Genomic DNA, 20,487 nt, shown 5'->3' with positions numbered 1-20,487 from the left:
TGCAAATTTGAAGTAATTCCTGTAGCCTTATGGTGCTTCATTACACTGAGAATAAGATGAACAAATACCATTTGTGGTCCCAGGCCTACTGCCCTGTCCAAGCCCTCTCCACCATCTCCAATATACACCTAAGCTCTAGACATGCTGTAAGAAACTTGCTAAACTCATTTTAAAACCTCTGTTAGGGAATTTATTGAAAATGTTATATACTATATCACAGAACCCTCTCTATAAGAATCCTCAGGGGGCTTCCCTGGTGGCGCAGTGGTTGAGAATCCGCCTGCCGATGCAGGGGACACGGGTTCGTGCCCCGGTCCGGGAGGATCCCACATGCCGCGGAGCGGCTAGGCCCGTGAGCCATGGCCACTGAGCCTGCGCGCCCGGAGCCTGTGCTCTGCAGCAGGAGAGGCCACAACAGTGAGAGGCCCGCGTACCACAAAAAAAAAAAAAAAAAAGAATCCTCAGGGAAAACTTCGCTCAGGTCTCAATTTCAGGAAAACATGTGCTTCTTTTGTATACCTGGTTTGTTTTTATTCTTTGGACCGTGAATTACTTTACAATTTTCTTGTTGTTTTGCCTCTAGTAATTTTAAAGAAATCTGCAGCTCACCTCTAGCAACTAGTACAGAAACCATGCAATGATTTCCTGTTTGCTCTTCTTATCCATGCTTTCACTGTTTCTTTACTTTCCCGCACTCTTATTACCTCTTTTCATTACTAGCATTTTTTTTTAACTATAGGGATAAACAAACTTCAATTTATCTATCTTTTTGTCTTTGTTCATGGCTTCAACAGTGCCACATCTCTGAGCAACAAGAACACGCTAAAAATGTTTCCTGACCTCCCACCAGGAAAGGTTACATGCTTTTCCTCTCTGGGCTCCCATACAGCTTCTTATATATTTTTATCTTAGTATTTTATAAGATGTGTTATAATTATTTGTTTCCCTGTCCCTTCCACTAAGTTCTAAGTGACTTTAAAGGGATCATGTCTCTAATTTCTGTATCAACATACCTCTCATTTCTGTATCATTTATTATATATCTAGCACATGATGCTCAATTATTAAATGAATAAAACAAATACATTATAAATAAATAAATGAACACTTCCCTCACCTTGACATCAAGCCCCACTTTTACTTAATTCCAAGACACAAGTACTTTAGAAGAGGAGGTTACAAAGGATGTGGGCTTTGGACTGAGGCAGACAGGTTTAAATCCTGCTGCAGTTCCTCACCAGTCACTTAACCTCGGACAATTTACCATATTTTCTTGATCCTAAGAGATGCATCTGACTTCAGAAAAAAATAAATGGAAGCTTCTTGAGTTTCATCTGTTAAATGGAGAGAATATCTACAATTTTCAGGGTGTAGTTAGAGAGATATAAAAGTTCAAGTAAAATTTTTGGCAGATAATAGGTACTCAAAAAGTAGCTTTTATTAAAAAAAAAACTTTTGCAAAAAAAACTCACAAACTTTTTATTTTGAAATAACTAAAGGTTCACAGGAAGTTGAAAACGTAGTACAGAGGTTCATGTGCCTTTAACCTGGTTTCCCCAAACAGTTACATCTTAAATAATTACAGTAAAATATCAAACCCAGAGATTTGACATTGGTACAACGTGTGCCTATTGTTCTATACCATTTTATCACGTGTAAATTGCTGTAACTACCACCTCAATAAGACACAGAACTACTCCATCACCACAAAGATCACCCTCCCGTTACTCCTGTATAGTCACAGCCTTCCCTCCCCATCCTTAATTCTTAGCAACCACTGATCTCTATAATAATTTTGCCATTTTGAGAATGTTACATAAACAGAATCATGTGATAGAGATCACAGTATGCTATCTGTTGACGGTGGCTTTTTCACTCAGCACAGTGCCCCTGACATCTAAGTTGTTACGTGGATCAACAGTTCATTCCTTCTTATTGCTGAATAATATTTCATGGTATGGATTACCACGGTTTGTTTAATAATTCACCAATTAAGGGAAGTTTTAGATGTTTCCAGTTTGGGACTATAATAAATAAAGCTGCTATGAACAACTGTATAACTGTATACAGGTTTTTGAGTGGACATAGTTTTCATTTCTCTGGAATAAATTCCCAAGAGTGCAATTGCTGGGCTGTATGGTAAATGTATGTTTAGTTTTTTAAGAACTAAACTATTTTCCAGAGTAGCTGTACCATTCCCCATTCCCACCAGGAATGTATCAGTGATCCAGTTTCTCCTCATCCTTGCCAGCATTTGGTATCATGACTATTTTTTATTTTAACTGTTCTTAACAGTGTGCATTGTTATCTCATCATGGTCTTAATTTGTATTTCCCTGATGTTTAGAAAAGATGAACATCTTTTTATTTGTCAACAATACATCCTCCTGTGAAATATGTCTTTATATCCTTTGTTCATTTTCTAACTGGATTGTTTGCTTTTTACTGTTGAGTTGTGAGAGTTCTCCACATGTTCTAGATACGATTCCTTTGACAGAAACAGGGGTTGTAGCTTATCTTTTCATCCTATTAACAGGGTCTTTCACAAAGCAAAAGACTTAAATCTTGATGAAGTTCAAATTATCAATTTTTTCTTTTATGAATCACACTTTTGCTGTCATGTCTAAGAACTCTTCAGCAAGCCCAAGGTCCTGAAGATTTGTCCCTATGTTACCTTTTCAAACTTTCATAGTTTTATGTTTTACATTTAAATCTATGATCTATTCTGAGTTAATTTTTGTATAAGGTGTGAGGTTTAGGTCTAGGCTCATTCTTGTTCCTAAAAGATATCAAATTGCTCCAGCACATTTTGTTGAAAAGACTACCTTTCTTCATCAGATTGCATTTGCACCTCTGTCAATCATTTGGCTGTATTCGTGTAAGGCTATTTCTGGACTCTCTATTCTGTATCACTGATCTATGTCTGTCCCTCTAGCAATACCATACAGTCATGATTACTGTAGCTATATATTAAGTTTTTAAATCAAAGAGAATGACTCTTTCCACTTTGGTCTTTTTCAAAATTGTTCTTTGCTGGGATTTCGATGGGAATTGTATTAAACTTGGATATAGATTTGGAGAGAATTGATATCTTACTATGTTGAGGCTACCAATCCCTGAATATTTGTTTAGATCTTCTTAGATTTCTCTTATTAGCATTTTGTAGTTTTCAGAATGTGAATTCATACTTATTTTGTTAGATTTACATCTAAGGATTCCATTTTCTATTTGAGTGATTGTAAATGGTATGTAATTTTTAATTTAGATTTCCACAGGTTAATTGATAATATACAAAAATACAGGGCTTCCCTGGTGGTGCAGTGGTTAAGAATCTGCCTGCCAGTGCAGGGGACACGGGTTTGAGCCCTGATCCGGGAAGATCCCACATGCCGCGGAGCAACTAAGCCCGTGTGCCACAACTACTGAGCCTGCGCTCCAGAGCCCGCGAGCCACAACTCCTGAAGCCCAGGCACCTAGAGCCCATGCTCTGCAACAAGAGAAGCCATTGCAATGAGAAGCCCGTGCACTGCAACGAAGAATAGCCCCCGCTCACTGCAACTAGAGAAAGCCTGCACACAGCAACAAAGACCCAATGCAGCCAAAAAATAAATAAATACATTAAAAAAAAATACAGTATGTTTGTGTTGTATTCTGACCTTTTGAACTCATTTATTAGTTCTAGTTTTTACACTGTAGACGTTATGAGATTTTCCAGGAAGAAGATCATGTCATCTATAAACAGGGATAGTTTTATTTCTTCATTTGGGTCTGAATGCCTTTCAACCTAGCTATATCATTATATTTGAAGTGAATTTCTTATAGACAGCATAATGCTAGGTCATGGTTTTTTAATCCACTCTGCCAATTTCTAGCTTCTAATTGGTGTATTTAGATTACATATATTTAACGTACTTACTTTTATGTTAAGATTCAAGTGTGACTTTTCTGTTGTTTTCTCTGTTGTTTTTTTTTTTAATTTTTCTTTCTGTTTTGTTTTATCCACTTTCCTCTGGGTTACTTGAACATTTTTTAGAATTCCAGTTTGAGGTATCCATAGCAATTCTGAGTATAACTCTTTTTACAGATTTTTAGTGGTTGCTCTAGGTGTTTCATTATATGTTCATAAGTTATCACAGCCTACATTTTACCAGTTCAAGTGAAGTGCAGAGACCTTACCTCCCTTTACGTCTCTCTACCCTCCTTTATTAATAATTCTTAAATATTTTCTCTACATGCACTGAGAACTACATTCGACAAACATAATTTAGAAAAGTAGAAAAGGAAATTTGATCACGTTTACCCATATTTTTGCTCTATATGTTGTTCCTCCTTCCTTCCTATTCTTCCAAGACTACTCCTTTTATCACTTCCTTCCTTGTTAGAGAAATTCCTTTAGATATTCTTTTAGGGTAGCTTTGCTGGCAACAAATTCTCAGTTTTCTTCATCTGAGAATATCTTAATTTTCCCTTCATTTCTTACTTTTCCCTTCATACTTTTCTAAATACAGAATATGCACTGGGTTGACAGTTCTTTTCTTCCAACACTTGAAAGATGTTGTGCCACTTCCTTCTGATCTCCATGTTTCCAGACCTGCTGCCATTTGAATTGGTGCTCCCCTATAAATAATGAATTGTTTCTCTCGTTTCTTCCAGGATTTTTTTTGTCTTTAGTTTTCAGTTTGAATACGGAGTGTCTCAGTGTAGATTTCTTTGGGAGACTCCTGGTAGCTTTTCACTCACCTTCTTTCATTTGTTTATGTCTTCTGCCAAATTTGGGGACTATTTAGCCATTATTTCTTTGAATATTTTTTCAGCCCCACCTTCTCTTCCCTCTCTTTCTGGGACTCCAACGATCCAAATGTAGATCTTTTGTTATATTCCCACCTGTCCCTGAGCCTCTGTTCACATTTTTTCAATCTATTTTCTCTCTATTGTTCAGATCAGGTAATTTCTTTACTTCTATCTTCATGTTCACTGATTCATTCTTTTCTCCTCCTCTTCATGTTTTTGTTTGAGAACACCGAGTTTTTAATTTCAGTTACTGTATTTTTTTAAACTTTTTTATTGTGCTAAAATAGAACATCATAAAATTTACCACTCTAACCATTTTTAAATGTAAAATTCAATGGCATTAAGTTCACTCACAACATTGCGCAACCATCCCATATCCATTTCCAGAACTTTTTCATCATCACAAACTGAAACTCTGTACCCATTAAATAATTATCTATGAATTTTCCTACCTCATATAAGTGGAATCATACAATATTTGTCCTTCTGTGCCCGGCTTATTTCAATTAGCACACTGTTTTCAGGGCTCTTCCATCTTGTAGTCTCCTTTCAGAATTAAGGTTGAATAATGTTCCATTGTTTGTACGTACCCCATTTTGTTTATCCATTCATCTATCGATGGAATCTGCGTTGTTTCCACCTCTTGGCTATCATAAATAATGCTGTTATGAACATTGGTGTACAAGTATCTGTTTGAGTCCCTGCTTTTAATCTTTGGGGGATATTCCTAGGAGTGGAATAGCTGGATCACATGGTAATTCTATACTTAACTTTTTGAGGAATTGTCAAACTTTTTTGTACTATGCTTAAACCATTTTACATTAGCAATGCACAAGAGTTCCAGATTCTCCACATCCTCACCAACACTTGTTATTTTCTGCTTTTTGATAATAGTGGTCCTGACTGGTGTGAAGTTATATCTCATTGTGGTTTGGATTTGCATTTCCTTAATGACTGGTGATGTTAAGCATCTTTTCATGTTTATTGGCCATCTGTATATCTTCTCTGGAGAAACATCTATTCAAGTTTTTTGCCCATTTTTGAATTGCGTTGTTTTGGGGTTTTTTGTTGTTGAGTTATAGAACTTCTTTATATATTCTGGATATTAATCCCTTATCAGATACATAATTTGGAAGTATTTTCTCCCATGTATTTTTTTTAATAGACCTTACTTTTTTTTAGAGCAGTTTTAGGTTTACAGAAAAATTGACCAGTAAGTACAGAGAGTTCCCACATACCCCTTCTCCCCACTCCAACTCACCCCAGTTTCCCCTTATTTACATCTTGTTTTAGTGTGGTACATTGGTCACAACTGATGAGCCAACATTATACATTATTATTAACTAAAATCCAGAGTTTAATTAGGGTTCACTCTTAGGGTTGTTGATTCTGTGGGTTTTTACAAATGTACAGTGACATGTATCCATCATTACTGTATACAGGATAGTTTCACTGCCCTAAAAATTTCCTGTGCTCCATTCACCCCTTCCTCCCTCCAAATCCCTGGCAACCAGGGATCTTCTAATGTCTCCATGTTTTGTCTTTCCCAGAAGGTCGTATAGTTGGAATCACAGAGTATGTAACCTTTTCAGATTGGCTTTTTTCACCTCACAATATCCTTTCAAGGTTCCTTCATGTCTTTTTATGGCTTGATAGCTCATGTCTTTTTATCAGTGAATAATATTCTATTATATACCACAGTTTGTTTATTCTATTCACCTACTGAAGAACAGCTTGTTTGCTACCAAAATTCCACTTGCCTCTACTTTATATCTTTTATTTCGAACAGCCTGTTTGCTACCAAAATTCCACTTGGCTGTACTTTATATCTTTTATTTCTTTGATAAGATTTTCTGTTTGTTTCAAGCATGGTCAAAATTACTTGTTGAAGCATTTATATGATTGCTAATTTAAAATCCTTGTCAGATAATTGTCATATTTGATTTATCTCTGTGTTGGCATCTCTTGATTGTCTTTTCTCATAGAGGTTGAGATCTTCCTGATTTTTGGGATGAGGAGTGTTTTTTTCTTTTTTTTATTAAGACCTCATAGTCTAAGACACCGACTCTTATCTTTCAGTAGGCTTCCTGTGACACCGCTCCAGCAAGAAAAGGGGGACACTGCCTTGTTACTGTTGGATGGGAGTAAAAGCCCAATTTCTCCACTAGGCCTCCTTTGACACCTGGGAAGGGTGGGGCTCCTCGTTACGGCTAGGCAGGGATGGGAATTCGGGCTCCCCACCAGGCCTCTGTTGATATCACCAGAGCTGGAAGAATGGAGGCTCCTTATTACCGCTCCCATGTATCCTCCACTGCCACTGTGGGTGTGTGGACTTGTTACTGTTGGAGGGTGGTAAAGGTTCTGACTCCGCATTAGGTCTCTTCTGATATCATCCCAGCAAAGAGGAAATGGGGCACCTCTTACTACCAGGTGGCAGTGGACTTTTGGCTCCCAATGTGGTCTCCGGTGACAATACGGGGTTGGGGACTTCCTTACTTCCTGAATGACACAAAAGTCTTGGTTCCCCACTCAGCCTTCTTCTTTGATACCACGCTGGTGGGATGGGGGCCTTGTGGGGCGGGGTAGGGGGATGAGGGAAGGATGGGGTTCTTTGTTATATCATGAGAAGGGTGGATGTCTGGGCTCTTAGCCTTTGCTGGCAGGAATGGAGCTAGTTTTTTTCCTTGGTGTCTGCTTAAAGTGGGCAGTTCTTGTCTAAGAGTAATCTGCCTTGCTAGATTGCCCAATTCCTAGTCCTTCAGCTAGAAAGGGATGGCTTTTCTGAGACCTTTATAAATCTGCACCCATGATTTCTGGTTGCCAGTTTTTCCAGTACTCTGCCTGGGATATATGGAACAAAAAGAAAAACCAGGAACTCCCTAACATGTCCTACATTCATTGTGTGCTGAGGTCTCTAGCCAGTCTTCCTTCCTCCCACCTTTCAGAGTGTTCTTATGCTTGTTTTATACATAATATTCAGGGTTTTTAGCTGTACTTAGTGGGAAGAGTAAGGAAAAGTAAGTCTACTCCATTTTCCTAGAAGAGGAAGTTTCTTTTAATAGCCTTTATTAATAGCTATACCACAGGTCAGACACCAGGAGAACAGAAACAATAATGAACGTGGGAGTTCAGAGAAATCCTAGCTCTGTCACTCATTAGTCAAATATCATAATTCTTTAGACTCTTGGAACTTGGGCTTCCACATTGGTAAAATGGAAATAACATCACAATTTCACAAAGTTGGGATGATTAAGTAAGATTATGTACTTGAAAGCATCTGATACAACACCTGGGATATAGTTTTCACTCACTAACTCTGAATCTATGTGTTTCAAAATGGTTAAGATAAAAATGGAATGATTTTAGACCCATACAATTTAAATGAGCACTGAATTGGTATTTATTCTCTATCTTATTTTAATATAGGCCCCCATCCCAAATTAATTTAGGGAAATATGCAGAGAAATTAAATGTAACCTGTAACTTCAGTGAAGAAATGAATTTGTCTTGATTTCTCACTTCTTGTTCTAGCTGGAGAATATTCTGGTGTTTTTCAGCTTCAGAAACTGGAGCCCCTAGATCAAAATCATGTTCTTTGGTGGTAACCTAGTGGAAGGAATGGGAATAATATAGAGACAGTCAGGTTTAAAACAGCTTTGTGATTTCCCACAAAAATCATAATTTTGAAAATTAACAACATTCAATTAAAAAATTGTTTTTAAACTGTTCCACCAGCTAAAGGACTTCATCAACATTTACTTTCTTAAAACTTTATATTATAAAACTTCTTCTGTGTGTTTTCCAAATATGAAACTATAGTATTGAACATGCTTTTCAAAAAAGACATACTCCACTCTATCTAAGGGAATATGGGTCAGCAGCAAATTAAGTGGTCTACTTCCAGGGCTATGATGTTCACTAGCTACCTGTTTATTGTTATTTTTGTATATTAACAAAAAGGTTTGCTACCCATATCACAAAGGGCTAATTTCCCTAATATATAAATAATTCCTATAATTAAAAAAAGGAAAAGAAATACCCTAATATAAAAATTGGCCAAGAATATGGATATTTCACAGAAATGGCTTTTAAATAGATTTAAAGATATTCAATCTCACCATTTAGAGGAATACAAATTAAAACAACACTGGGATACCATTTTTTAACCATCACATTGGCAAAATCATAAAGTTGGATATATAAATTAGCATTCTGTGGCAGTGTAAATTGACACAGTATTTATGGAGAACAACTGGGTAAAATCTAGCAACATTACAAATGCACATAGCTTCTTTACAAATAATTCCATTTCTCAGAATTTTTCTACATACATATTTGCACATGTGCAAAATAACAGTGTTAAAAGATTTCTCACTTTAGCATACTACACATACTACTCTTCACTGTGCTTTTTTTACTTGACTATGTATCTTAGAAACTGTATAATTTAAGGAAATAATTTTTCTTTCTCTGAATCAAGGCTACCATTATGTTAAGAGAGAATTTGCTACAAGCAAAGCAACACAGATGCTATGCTCCAAAATCTAGTACTTGGGAAATTACAGGCTCAGGATTCCCCAGTCACTGACCTTGTGTTAACGCCCTGTACAACCCAGCCCTTAGCAGTCTGACAGGTTTATTTCCCTTTTTCCCTTTCCCTAAACAAGACACAAATCTGCTTTTTCTGTTCTCCAGTCCAGCAGTTCCTGCCTCTCCTGGAACTTCAGCATTAGATCTCACAAAGCATTTCTAATTATGAATCGTTTTAGGCCTTTATGGGTTAGGCTGAAATCCTAACTACCATTTCTTACATAGTTTCTGTTGAAAAATGTGTTCCTAGTTATAAACATGTGACTAAGTATAACTGAATCAAATGACTCCTCACTATAGCAGTACTTTTCAAATTTTAGTAAACATACGAGTCATTTGGGAATCTTGTTAAAATGAGATTATTACTCACAGTAGGTCTGAAATACTGCATTTCTAAAAAGCTGCTCAGCAATCCCTATTTGGCTAGCACACAGACTACACCTTGAATAACAAGGACCTAAAATCTAAACCTGCCTAGCATACAGAGTTCTTCATAATTTGGTCCCTTCCTACTTCTTCAAATTTACCTCCTACTTGACACCTCCAAGAACCCCTCTATTAAAGACAAACTATTCTACACCTTCTTTATACATACATTCAGAAACATATTATCTTTTGTTCATGAGCTTTGCCCTCACTCTTTTCTCCACTGAAGTAAAGACACTTCTAAGGCTCAGCTTGAATTCCATATTCTCTAGGAGGTTTTCTCTGTCTTCTCCATCGAACGGTGATCACCTCTTCATTGAGACATCCAAATATCTTGGTAATAGAACAATTTATGTAGCTATTTACTTTTTCTGGATATGTCTTCCTCACACAGTTATTAGAATCTTAACAAATAATATCCTAGAGCTCTCTGTATTCCATCAATCTGCACAGTTCTTTGGCTAACAGGAAGGTGTCAATACAATTTTGTAGAGGTTGATAATGAAGCAGTGTACTAAAGCAGATAAAATGGAATCTTCCCTCTTCTTTTTGGTAAAATGAACAGTCAAGTTTACTATCAGTCTAGTCTAGAAATCAGAAGTATAAAGAGACCAAGAGTCTACCTGACAATTGTGAGCCATCATATTAGAGCTGCGACTTTCCCTACACTGACTTTGGAGGCAATAAAAAGGGAGGGAAATCAGTGTATCTGAAATGCCCATGCCTGGCATGCCAGTTTCTCCACCTCAGGCTACCTGAATATCTTCCACCTTCCAGTGATCTCTAGATGGAGCTTTGAATGGAACTTGTGTTCCTGTACAGATCTCAGAGAACGCAAGTAAAGTACTTTGTAAGCAGCAAATTGTCATCATAAACACCCAAGCTAGAATCACAATCATTCTCAACGGGGAAGCAACAGAGCATAGTGGTTAAGAGCATGTTCTTTAGCCTCAGACTGCTTCCGTTCATAATGCCTGTTCTGCCGCTTCTTAGCTGCATGACCACAGGCAAGTTACTTCTCTGGCCATGGCTTCCTCATCTCTAAAATAGAGATGAAAACAGTACTTGCCTCATAGAGCTGTTGTGAGGATTAAATGAGTTATTATATGTAAAGCACTTAGAACAGTGCCTGGCAATATATAATAGCTGCTAAATATATATTATTATTATTTACAATTACTATTATTACTAATTCCTCTCACTGACTCAACTTATTTAACTGGCCGTCATGTCCTACTGATCTTTTCACTAAAATCTCTCTCAAACACATTTCTTCCATCACTACTATCACTGTTTCAGCTCATACTATCAGATTGTAACATTTATTCACTTACCAAACAAATTTATAAACAGTTAGGATAAGGATGAACCAATATTAGATTAGGGAGCTAGAAAGATAGAAAACAAATAAAAACTCAACAATTTCAAGGGGCTTCCCTGGTGGCACAGTGGTTAAGAATCCACCTGCCAATGCAGGAGACACAGGCTCGAGCCCTGGTCCAGGAAGATCCCACATGCTGCGGAGCAACTAAGCCCGTGCGCCACAACTACTGAGCCTGCATTCTAGAGCCCACGAGCCACAACTACTGAGCCCGTGTGCCACAACTACTGAAGCCTGCGCACGTAGAGCCTGTGTTCCCAACAAGAGAAGCCACCACAACAAGAAGCCTGTGCACCACAACGAAGAGTAGCCCCCACTCACCGCAACCAGAGAAAAGCCCGCGTGCAGCAACAAAGACTCAATGCAGCCAATATAAAATAAATAAAATTAAATTAAATTAAAACAAAAAACTTACAATTTCAAGCTTCAATGAATCTAGGGAAGTCCAAAACAAATCAGAAATTACAGTACAGTATGATTCGTGCCACATACATGTATGCTAAGGGAATACAGGACTACAAAAAAGTATTTCTGACTTCTACTTCCCCCCAAAGACTTAGCATATATTTTCCATGTTCCCTCCAAACTATGAACATATCCCTACTGGAGCACTTAACACATTATATTGTTTATTGGATGTCCAAAGCCATCACAACTTAACATGTTAAAACAGACCTCTTGGGCTTCCCTGGTGGCGCAGTGGTTGAGAGTCCACCTGCTGATGCAGGGGACACGGGTTCGTGCCCCGGTCCGGGAGGATCCCACATGCTGCGGAGCGGCTAGGCCCGTGAGCCACGGCCGCTGAGCCTACGCGTCCGGAGCCTGTGCTCCGCAATGGGAGAGGCCACAACAGTGAGAGGCCCGCGTACCGCAAAAAAAAAAAAAAAAAAAACAGACCTCAATTCCCCCACCTGCACTTCTACTCTCAACCCTGCCTCCACCATGTTCCTTCCCAGTCTTTCCCATGTCACGTGGCACTGTCATTTGTGCAGTGATCAAAGTCAAAAACCAAGGCGTTGTCTTTGTTTCCTCTTTTCCTGAACCTCATCAAATCCATCAACAAGCCCTTTGGATCTACCTCCAAAATATATCCCCAATCCATCATCCACTTCTGTACACTTTTATTATCACCTACTTGGTTCAAGTCACCATCATCTCCCACATGGATTACTGCAATTGTCTCCTAACTGGTCTTTTTGCTTCTACTGCTGCTCCCTGCAACCTGTTTTCCAAACTGAAATCAAAACAATCATTTTAAAATAATGAGATCCTGCTCAAAACACTCCAATGGCTTCCCACTGAAATCAGAATAAAAGTCAAACTTTTTTTTTTACTTTAATCTCTAGCCTACAAAAGTGGCTCATATTTTTTTTTCTTTTTTCCTTTAACATCTTTATTGGAGTATAATTGCTTTACAGCGTTGTGTTAGTTTCTGCTGTATAACAAAGTGAATCAGCTATATGCATACTTATATCCTCATATCCCCTCCCTTTTGCTTCTCCCTCCCACCCTCCTTATCCCTCCCCTCTAGGTGATCACAAAACACCGAGCTGATCTCCCTGTGCTATGCAGCTGCTTCCCAGTAGCTATCTATTTTTCATTTGGTAGTGTATGTATGTCCATGCCACTCACTTCATCTCAGCTTACCCTTCCCCATCCCCACATCCTCAAGTCCATTCTCTATGTCTGCGTAGTTATTTCTGTCCTGCCCCTAGGTTCATCAAAACCATTTTTTTTTTTTAGGTTCCATATATATGTGTTAGCATACGGTATTTGTTTTTCTCTTTCTGACTTACTTCACTCTGTATGACAGTCTCTAGGTCCATCCACTTTACTACAAATAACTCAGTTTTGTTTCTTTTTATGGCTGACTAATATTCCACTGTATATATGTGCCACATCTTCTTTATCCATTCATCTGTCGATGGACACTTGGGTTGCTTCCATGTCCTGGCTATTGTAAGTAGTACTGTAATGAATGTTGTGGTACATGATTCTTTTGAATTATGGTTTTCTCAGGGTACATACCCAGTAGTGGGATTGCTGGGTCATATGGTAGTTCTATTTTTAGTTTTTCAAGGAACCTCCATACTGTTCTCCATAGTGGCTGTATCAATTTACATTCCCACCAACACTGCAAGACGGTGGTTCCCTTTTCTCCACACCCTCTCCAGCATTTATTTTTTGTAGATTTCTTGATGATGGCCATTCTGACCGGTGTGAGGTGATACCTCATTGTAGTTTTGATTTGCATTTCTCTAATGATTAGTGATGTTGAGCATCTTTTCATGTGTTTGTTGGCAATCTGTATTTCTTCTTTGGAGAAATGTCTATTTTGGTCTTCTGCCCATTTTTGGATTGGGTTGTTTGTTTTTTTGATATTGCGCTGCTTGTATATTTTGGAGATTAATCCTTTGTCAGCTGCTTCATTTGCAAATATTTTCTCCCATTCTGAGGGTTGTCTTTTCATCTTGTTTTTGTTTTCCTTTGCTGTGCAAAAGCTTTTAGGCTTCATTAGGTCCCATTTGTTTATTTTTGTTTTTATTTCCATTTCTCTAGGAGGTGGGTCAAAAAGCATCTTGGAGGCAGCTGCCAAAGATGGCGGAGGGGCAGGTCCTGGTTCTCGATGGCCAAGGCCATCTCCTGGGCTGCCTGGTGGCCATGATGGCCGAGCAGGTGCTTCTGGGTCAAAAGGTGGTGGTTATGCGCTGTGAGGGCATCAACATTTCTGGCAATTTCTACAGAAACAAGTTGAAGTACCTGGCATTCCTCTGCAAGCGGATGAACACCAATCCCTCCCACAGCCCCCTACCACTTCTGAGCCCCCAGCCGCATCTTCTGGCAGACAGTGCAAGGCATGCTGTCCCATAAGACCAATCAAGGCCAGGCCGCTCTAAACTGCCTCAAGGCGTTTGATGGGATCCTGCCACCCTATGACAAGAAAAAGAGGATGGTGGTTCCTACCGCCCTCAAGGTTGTGCATCTGAAGCCTATGTGGAAGTTTGCCTACCTAGGGTCCCTGGCTCATCAGGTTGGCTGGAAGTACCAGGCAGTAACAGCCACCCTTGAGGAGAAGAGAAAAGAGAAGGCCAAGATCCACTACTGGAAAAAGAAGCAGCTCACGAGGCTATGGAAGCAGGCCGAAAAGAACACAGAGAAGAAAATTGACAAATTCACAGAGGTCCTCAAAACCCATGGATTCTTAGTCTGAGCCCAATAAAATTGACTGTTTATTCTTAATTTTAAAAAAAAAAGAAGAAAAAGAATCTTGCTGTGATTTATGTCAGAGTGTTCTGCCTATGTTTTCCTCTAAGAGTTTTATAGTGTCTGGTCTTACACTTAGGTCTTTAATCCATTTTGAGTTTATTTTTGTGTATGGTGTTAGGAAGTGTTCTAATTTCATTCTTTTACATGTAGCTGTCCAGTTTTCCCAGCACCACTTATTGAAGAGGCAGTCTTTCCTCCATTGTATACTCTTGCCTCCTTTATCAAAGATGAGGTGACCATACGTGCATGGGTTTATCTCTGGGCTTTCTATCCTGTTCGATTGATCTCTATTTCTGTTTTTGTGCCAGAACCATACTGTCTTGATTACTGTAGCTTTGTAGTATAGTCTGAAGTCTGGGAGCCTGACTCCTCCAGCTCTGTTTTTCTTTCTCAAGATTGCTCTGGCTATTTGGGGTCTTTTGTGTTTCCATACAAATTGTGAAATTTTTTTGTTCTAATTCTGTGAAAAATGACTTTGGTAGTTTGACAGGGATTGCAATGAATCTGCAGATTGCTTTGGGTAGTATAGTCTTTTTCACAATGTTGAATCTTCCAATCCAAGAACACGGTATAACTCTCCATCTGTTGGTATCATCTTTAATTTCTCTCGTCAGTGTCTTATAGTTTTCTGCATACAGGTCTTTTGTCTCCGTAGGTAGGTCTATTCCTAGGTATTTTATCTTTTTGTTGCAATGGTAAATGGGAGTGTTTCCTTAATTTCTTTTTCAGATTTTTCATCATTAGTTTATAGGAATGCAAGAGATTTCTGTGCATTAATTTTGTATCCTGCTACTCTACCAAATTCATTGATTAGCTCTAGTAGTTTTCTGGTAGCACCTTTTTGATTCTCTATTTATAGTATCATGTCTTCTGCAAACAGTGACAGTTTTACTTCTTCTTTTCCAATTTGGATTCCGTTTACTTCTTTTTCTTCTTTGATTGCTGTGGCTAAAACTTCCAAAACTATGTTGAATAACAGTGGTGAGAGTGGGCAACCTTGTCTTGTTCCTGATCTTAAAGGGAATGCTTTCAGTTTTTCACCATTGAGAATGATGTTGACTGTGGGTTTGTCATATGTGGCCTTATTATATGTTTAGATAGGTTCCCTCTATGCCTACTTTCTGCAGTTTTTATCATAAATGGGTGTTGAATTTTGTCAAAAGCTTTTTCTACATCTATTGAGATTATCGTATGGTTTTTATCCTTTAACCGTATGTTAATATGGTGTATCACGTTGAATGATTTGCATATATTGAAGAACCCTTGCATTCCTGGGATAAACCCCACTTGATCATGGTGTATGAACCTTTTAATGTGCTGTTGGATTCTGTTTGCTAGTATTTTGTTGTGAACTTTTGCATCTATGTTGATCAGTGATATTGGCCTGTAATTTTCTTTTTTTATGACATCTTTGTCTGGTTTTGATATCACGGTGACGGTGGTCTTGTAGAATGAGTTTGGGAGTGTTCCTCCCTCTGCTATATTTTGGAACAGTTTGAGAAGGATCCGTGTTAGCTCTTCTCTAAATGTTTGATAGAATTCACCTGTAAAGCCATCTGGTCCTGGACTTTTGTTTGTTGGAAGATTTTTAATCACAGTTTCAATTTCATTACTTGTGATTGGTCTGTTCATATTTTCTATTTCTTCCTGGTTCAGTCTTAAAAGGCTATACCTTGCTAAGAATTTGTCCATTTCTTCCAGGTTGTCCATTTTACTGGCATAGAATTGCTTGTAGTAGTCTCTTAGGATGCTTTGTATTTCTTCAGTGTCTGTTGTAACTTCTCCTTTTTCATTTCTAATTCTATTGATTTGAGTCCTCTCCCTCTTTTTCTTGATGAGTCTGGCTAATGTTTTATCAATTTTGTTTATCTTCTCAAAGAACCAGCTTTTAGTTTTACTGATCTTTGCTATTGTTTCCTTCATTTCTTATTCATTTATTTCTGATCTGATCTTTATGATTTCTTTCCTTCTGCTAACTTTGGGGGTTTTTTTGTTCTTCTTTCTCTAATTGCTCTAGGTGTAATGTTAGGTTGTTTATTTGAGATGTTTCTTGTCTCTTGAGGTAGGATTGTATTGCTATAAACTTCCCTCTTAGAACTGCTTTTGCTGCCTCCCATAGGTTTTGGGTTGTTGTGTTTTCATTGTCATTTGTTTCTAGGTATTTTTTTGATTTCCTCTTTGGTTTCTGCAGTAATCTCTTGGTTATTTAGTAGTGCATTGTTTAGCCTCCATGTGTTTGTATTTCTTACAGTTTTTTTTCCTGTAATTGATATGTAGTCTGATAGCATTGTGCTCGGAAGAGATACTTGATACGATTTCAATTTTCTTAAAAAAAGTCAAACTTTTTAAGGTCCTACATGATTTGGCCCCTGCCTTCACTTCCCTAAATAGACCTACTACTCTCTTCTTTGTTCACCCCCCAGCTTTATTGGTTTTCTTTCTGTTCCTCTACAGTGCCAATCTCATTCCACTCTGAGGCCTCCTCCCTTGCTTTCCCTCCATCAGGAACATTCTCACCCCCAAGCCCTTGACACGAATGGCTCCTTCTTACCCTTGGCAATTTGGCTGAAATATCAGAGCGTCCTCCCCAACCTCTTACCTAAAGTAGCCTCTCTCCTACTCACTCGCCCATTAGGTTATCACACTTAACACTATTTGAAATTATATCACTTATTTCTTCATTTGTTTATTGTTTGTCACCCCCCACCAAATGTAAGCTCCAAGTGATCTAGGCTCTTGTCCAGTCACTGTTATATCCCTAATGCCTAGAAGAGTGCCCAGCACAAAGCTGGTACTCAATAAAACATTTCCCAAATAATGAATTTTGATGATTCAAACAAGGTAGTTTCAATGGTAGGAGGACGAACAAATGAATGAGTAGTAAAGAAAAAGAAATAGAAAGTGTAGATTTCTTTTACAAAGAATGATTGTGAGAAGAAAGAACAAACTTTGGGAAAAGACCAGGGTTGTTGAAGGGCCAACAGAAGAGGAGAAAAACTTGCTTCTTAATTTCCTCTATATCAAGGACCCCTTTCAGAATTAAGCAAAAGCCCTAGGTCGTTACCCCAGGAAAATGCAAACACATACAAAACTTTAAAAACAATTCCAGGGGGTTCAAGAACTCCCCAAATTTCTTGTACTCCAGGTTAAGAATTCTTACCAGTATAAACACAATGACGATTCCTAAGACATGGGTTAATGTTAACTAAAGGAGAAAGGCCAATAAGCTAGTAAGAGAAAACCCAGGTAAAGGGTGCGCACTGTCCTTTGAGACAAGACAGAAAAAAGCAAGGTCAGGTAACGATTTAGATAAGAAGGGGTAGAAATCTGAAGAAGTTCCTGCCTGGCAGAATTTTAATTTTTCAGTGAAACAGGAGTTGAGATCACATGCTAAAAAGTATCATCAGTGCTGAGCAAAATATAATATGTGCTCAACAAACATCTACTGAATATTTTGATAGAATAATTGAAAATACTGGAGTATCTTATATAGGATTTTGAAATCTGGTTCCACAAAAGGTCAACTTGTTTTCTTTTTAGAAAACTGTCTCCAAAAGTTTAGACTGAAAGACACTTTGAAGTAGGAGGGAATAGCTTCACTAAGAGAAGGATGTAGAAAACCACATAAAATTTTATGAATAATTTTGAGGTGGGTTCTGTATTTATAAAAAATAAGTGAATATATGTTTTGGAAATTCACTTCAAACAAAACAGTAAGGTCACTTGTTTAACCTTTCTTAAAAAGAAATAATGTCTCCAGTCACTCCATCCAAACCCAAGCTCCTCAGTTCTCTTCAATCCAGACTGTACTGTGAAGAAATAACTTGCCCTTTTTAAGGAGCATAAAACAATGGCCTTAGGAGAAGAATCATTTATCAGTTCCTCTTGGAAACATAAGAAGGGTGTCAAAGAGTTGTTGTCAAGAGGCTTTTCAGAACCAAAGGAATTTAATACAGACCGACATAAATAGCATAACTAAGACAAACAGAACTACCTTACTAACCAGCACACTTCAAGAGATTATCATGGGGTATGTGTACAAGAAAATTCACAGCAGTGTTCCTCATATTCACCAAAAAACATAGAAACCCTAGTGTCCACCAACAGTAGGTAAATTGTGGTATACTCTTACAATGGAACACCAAACAACAAACTAACTACAAGCAATAAAAAGGATCAATCGTAAAAACAATGTTGAGTAACATTGTTACAAGAGCAAACTTTGCAAAATACAAAGGAAAACTTAGTACAATCCCATCTACCTAAAGTTCAAATACAAGCCAAACTAGGAAGTGCATGGTCACATACAAAGATGGTGAAACTACAAGGAAAAGCAAGGAAGTGGCTATCATAGAAGTCATGAAAGGGAACAAGGAGGAGCATGTGATGGGAAAAGGGAATGAATAACAACACCTGCTCTAACTGCCTCTGTATGTGGAGTACTTTAAAAGCAAATGATCGTAGGGCTTCCCTGGTGGCGCAGTGGTTGAGAGTCCGCCTGCTGATGCAGGGGACAGGGGTTCATGCCCCGATCCGGGAAGATCCCACATGCCACGGAGCAGCTGGGCCCGTGAGCCATAGCCGCTGGGCCTGCGCGTCCGGAGCCTGTGCTCCGCAACGGGAGAGGCCACAGCAGTGAGAGGCCCGCGTACGGCAAAAAAAAAAAAAAACAACAAAAACAAATAATCCTAAAACAAATGGAAAAAGAAGCACCTGAAGAAGAAGACAGAGAGGCCAGACAGCGTCTACATCTGTTGGGCCATAAGCAGTGATTTTTTTCAGAAGGTAAACAAGATTTATTTTGGAAGCTGCCATTAAATAATGCTAAACTGTATACTGTTTAAAATAAATATATCATTAATGTATCTTCCTAGTTACTACCCACTAATTAAGACTAAATGGCTTAGCTCATTCATCAATTAACATACAAACAAAAATCAGTTTTATCCTGGAGGCAGATCTGAGTAATATAACCCTTTCCTTTCATAGTTATAACTAAACTATTTTCTTCTAGTTGCAACCCGATTATTCTTCTATTTATTTCCTTACAGGTTAGGAAAAAACAAAAAAAATGTGCTTGAAATTTTGAAAACCACTAGAGGAAATTTAAAACAACGAATATCGTGAGATATAATGGCCTTAAATGGAAAAAGGAAAACAAACACAGAGACCCTGTGTCATCTATGTAACGTTTCCTGAAATCGCTATCCTTGACTTTATTTAAAGAAAAAAAAAAAGTGTATTCCTATGCGTGTTTAGGTATCAGCTCCCTGATCGCCGCAGTTATTCAATTTAAACCTCAAGTACTTTTTCCAAGGAAAGCCAGCGTACCCTGCCTTTATGGTGTATACTTTCTACTGTAATTATATGAGATTTTCATGCAATTGACTACGTAATCTCGGCCCTTCACCTCGCCAAGTCTATAAAGTGGCTTAGAAGTGAGAGGCTGGGAGTCAGGAAGAGCCAGGTTGAACTCCCAAATCTCTGGCTTCCAAATTCCTCAGCTCAACTCCAGAGCGTTTCTAAACAGAACAATCCCCGCAACGACCAAGCGGAGAGCCGCGGTAGGCAGCGAGGCGGTCACCATAGGAACTGGGCTCAACCCTAAGCTCCCGAGAAACGACAACAGGGGCAAAGTTTGCTCCTGGCGGGCTTCCCTGGACCGCAACTCCGCCGGCTACCGCCCCTAACAGCGGCTCCAGCAGCCAATACCCACCTCAGGGGTCGCCCTCAGCCCCGAACACCCACCACACCCGCCCCCTGCAGCTGCCCTCTCAGAGGCCTTCTGGCCCAGGAGATGCTTTTTACCCCAACACGGCGCATCCCCGCGCTTCTACCTGGGGCTGCGGGTCCCTCCCCGGGCTTCTCGGCCTGCCGTCCTCCCCGGAGCTCATTCTGGCGACTGCCAGGACTTCGCTTCCATCAGGGATCCAGGTCCCTAGAGGTCTCCATCCTCCGCCCCTTTCCTCTCCCTTCCCATCCCAAATCGACCTGGCCCTGCCCCGGGGATCGGAGGGAGGCGGGACCCGGCAGG

At 38.9% G+C, this 20,487-nt stretch overlaps 2 protein-coding genes across 5 annotated transcripts in view; one reads left to right on the top strand and one right to left on the bottom strand.

Moving 5' to 3' along the window:
- TSGA10 (testis specific 10) overlaps nucleotides 1–20,487 on the bottom strand; it is a 104,414-nt gene that overhangs the window by 83,759 nt on the left and 168 nt on the right. For 2 of the 4 annotated variants that reach the window (XM_089922663.1, XM_089922664.1), the window contains exons 1-2: nucleotides 11,602–12,315; nucleotides 8,267–8,395 (exon numbers count right to left, since the gene is read on the bottom strand). In XM_089922663.1, the coding sequence (XP_089778789.1) occupies nucleotides 8,267–8,395; nucleotides 11,602–11,676 (204 nt within the window). In that variant the 5' untranslated portion in view covers nucleotides 11,677–12,315. Of the gene's footprint in view, nucleotides 1–8,266; nucleotides 8,396–11,601; nucleotides 12,316–20,290; nucleotides 20,475–20,487 lie in introns of those variants that run through there. The other 2 variants (XM_022598995.3, XM_022598999.3) reach the window with 2 other exon arrangements.
- LOC111187383 (large ribosomal subunit protein uL13-like) lies at nucleotides 14,021–14,687 on the top strand. Its single transcript, XM_089922666.1, has one exon. It carries the CDS (start codon nucleotides 14,044–14,046, stop codon nucleotides 14,395–14,397), a length of 354 nt encoding a protein of 117 aa, XP_089778792.1. The 5' UTR covers nucleotides 14,021–14,043; the 3' UTR covers nucleotides 14,398–14,687.

This window comes from Delphinapterus leucas, chromosome 13, assembly GCF_059928025.1.
Source record: "Delphinapterus leucas isolate spDelLeu-1000000601 "Yukka" chromosome 13, BTC_Dleu_Yukka2, whole genome shotgun sequence".
Taxonomy (NCBI): domain Eukaryota; kingdom Metazoa; phylum Chordata; class Mammalia; order Artiodactyla; family Monodontidae; genus Delphinapterus; species Delphinapterus leucas.
The sequence above is the reverse complement of the archived record's forward strand: the minus strand, read 5'-3'. Positions and strand labels throughout refer to the sequence as shown.

What these genes read in the sequence shown, in the direction of transcription:
- LOC111187383 (XM_089922666.1), top strand. Translation starts at nt 14,044, where the DNA reads ATGCTGTCCCATAAGACCAATCAAGGCCAGGCCGCTCTAAACTGCCTC.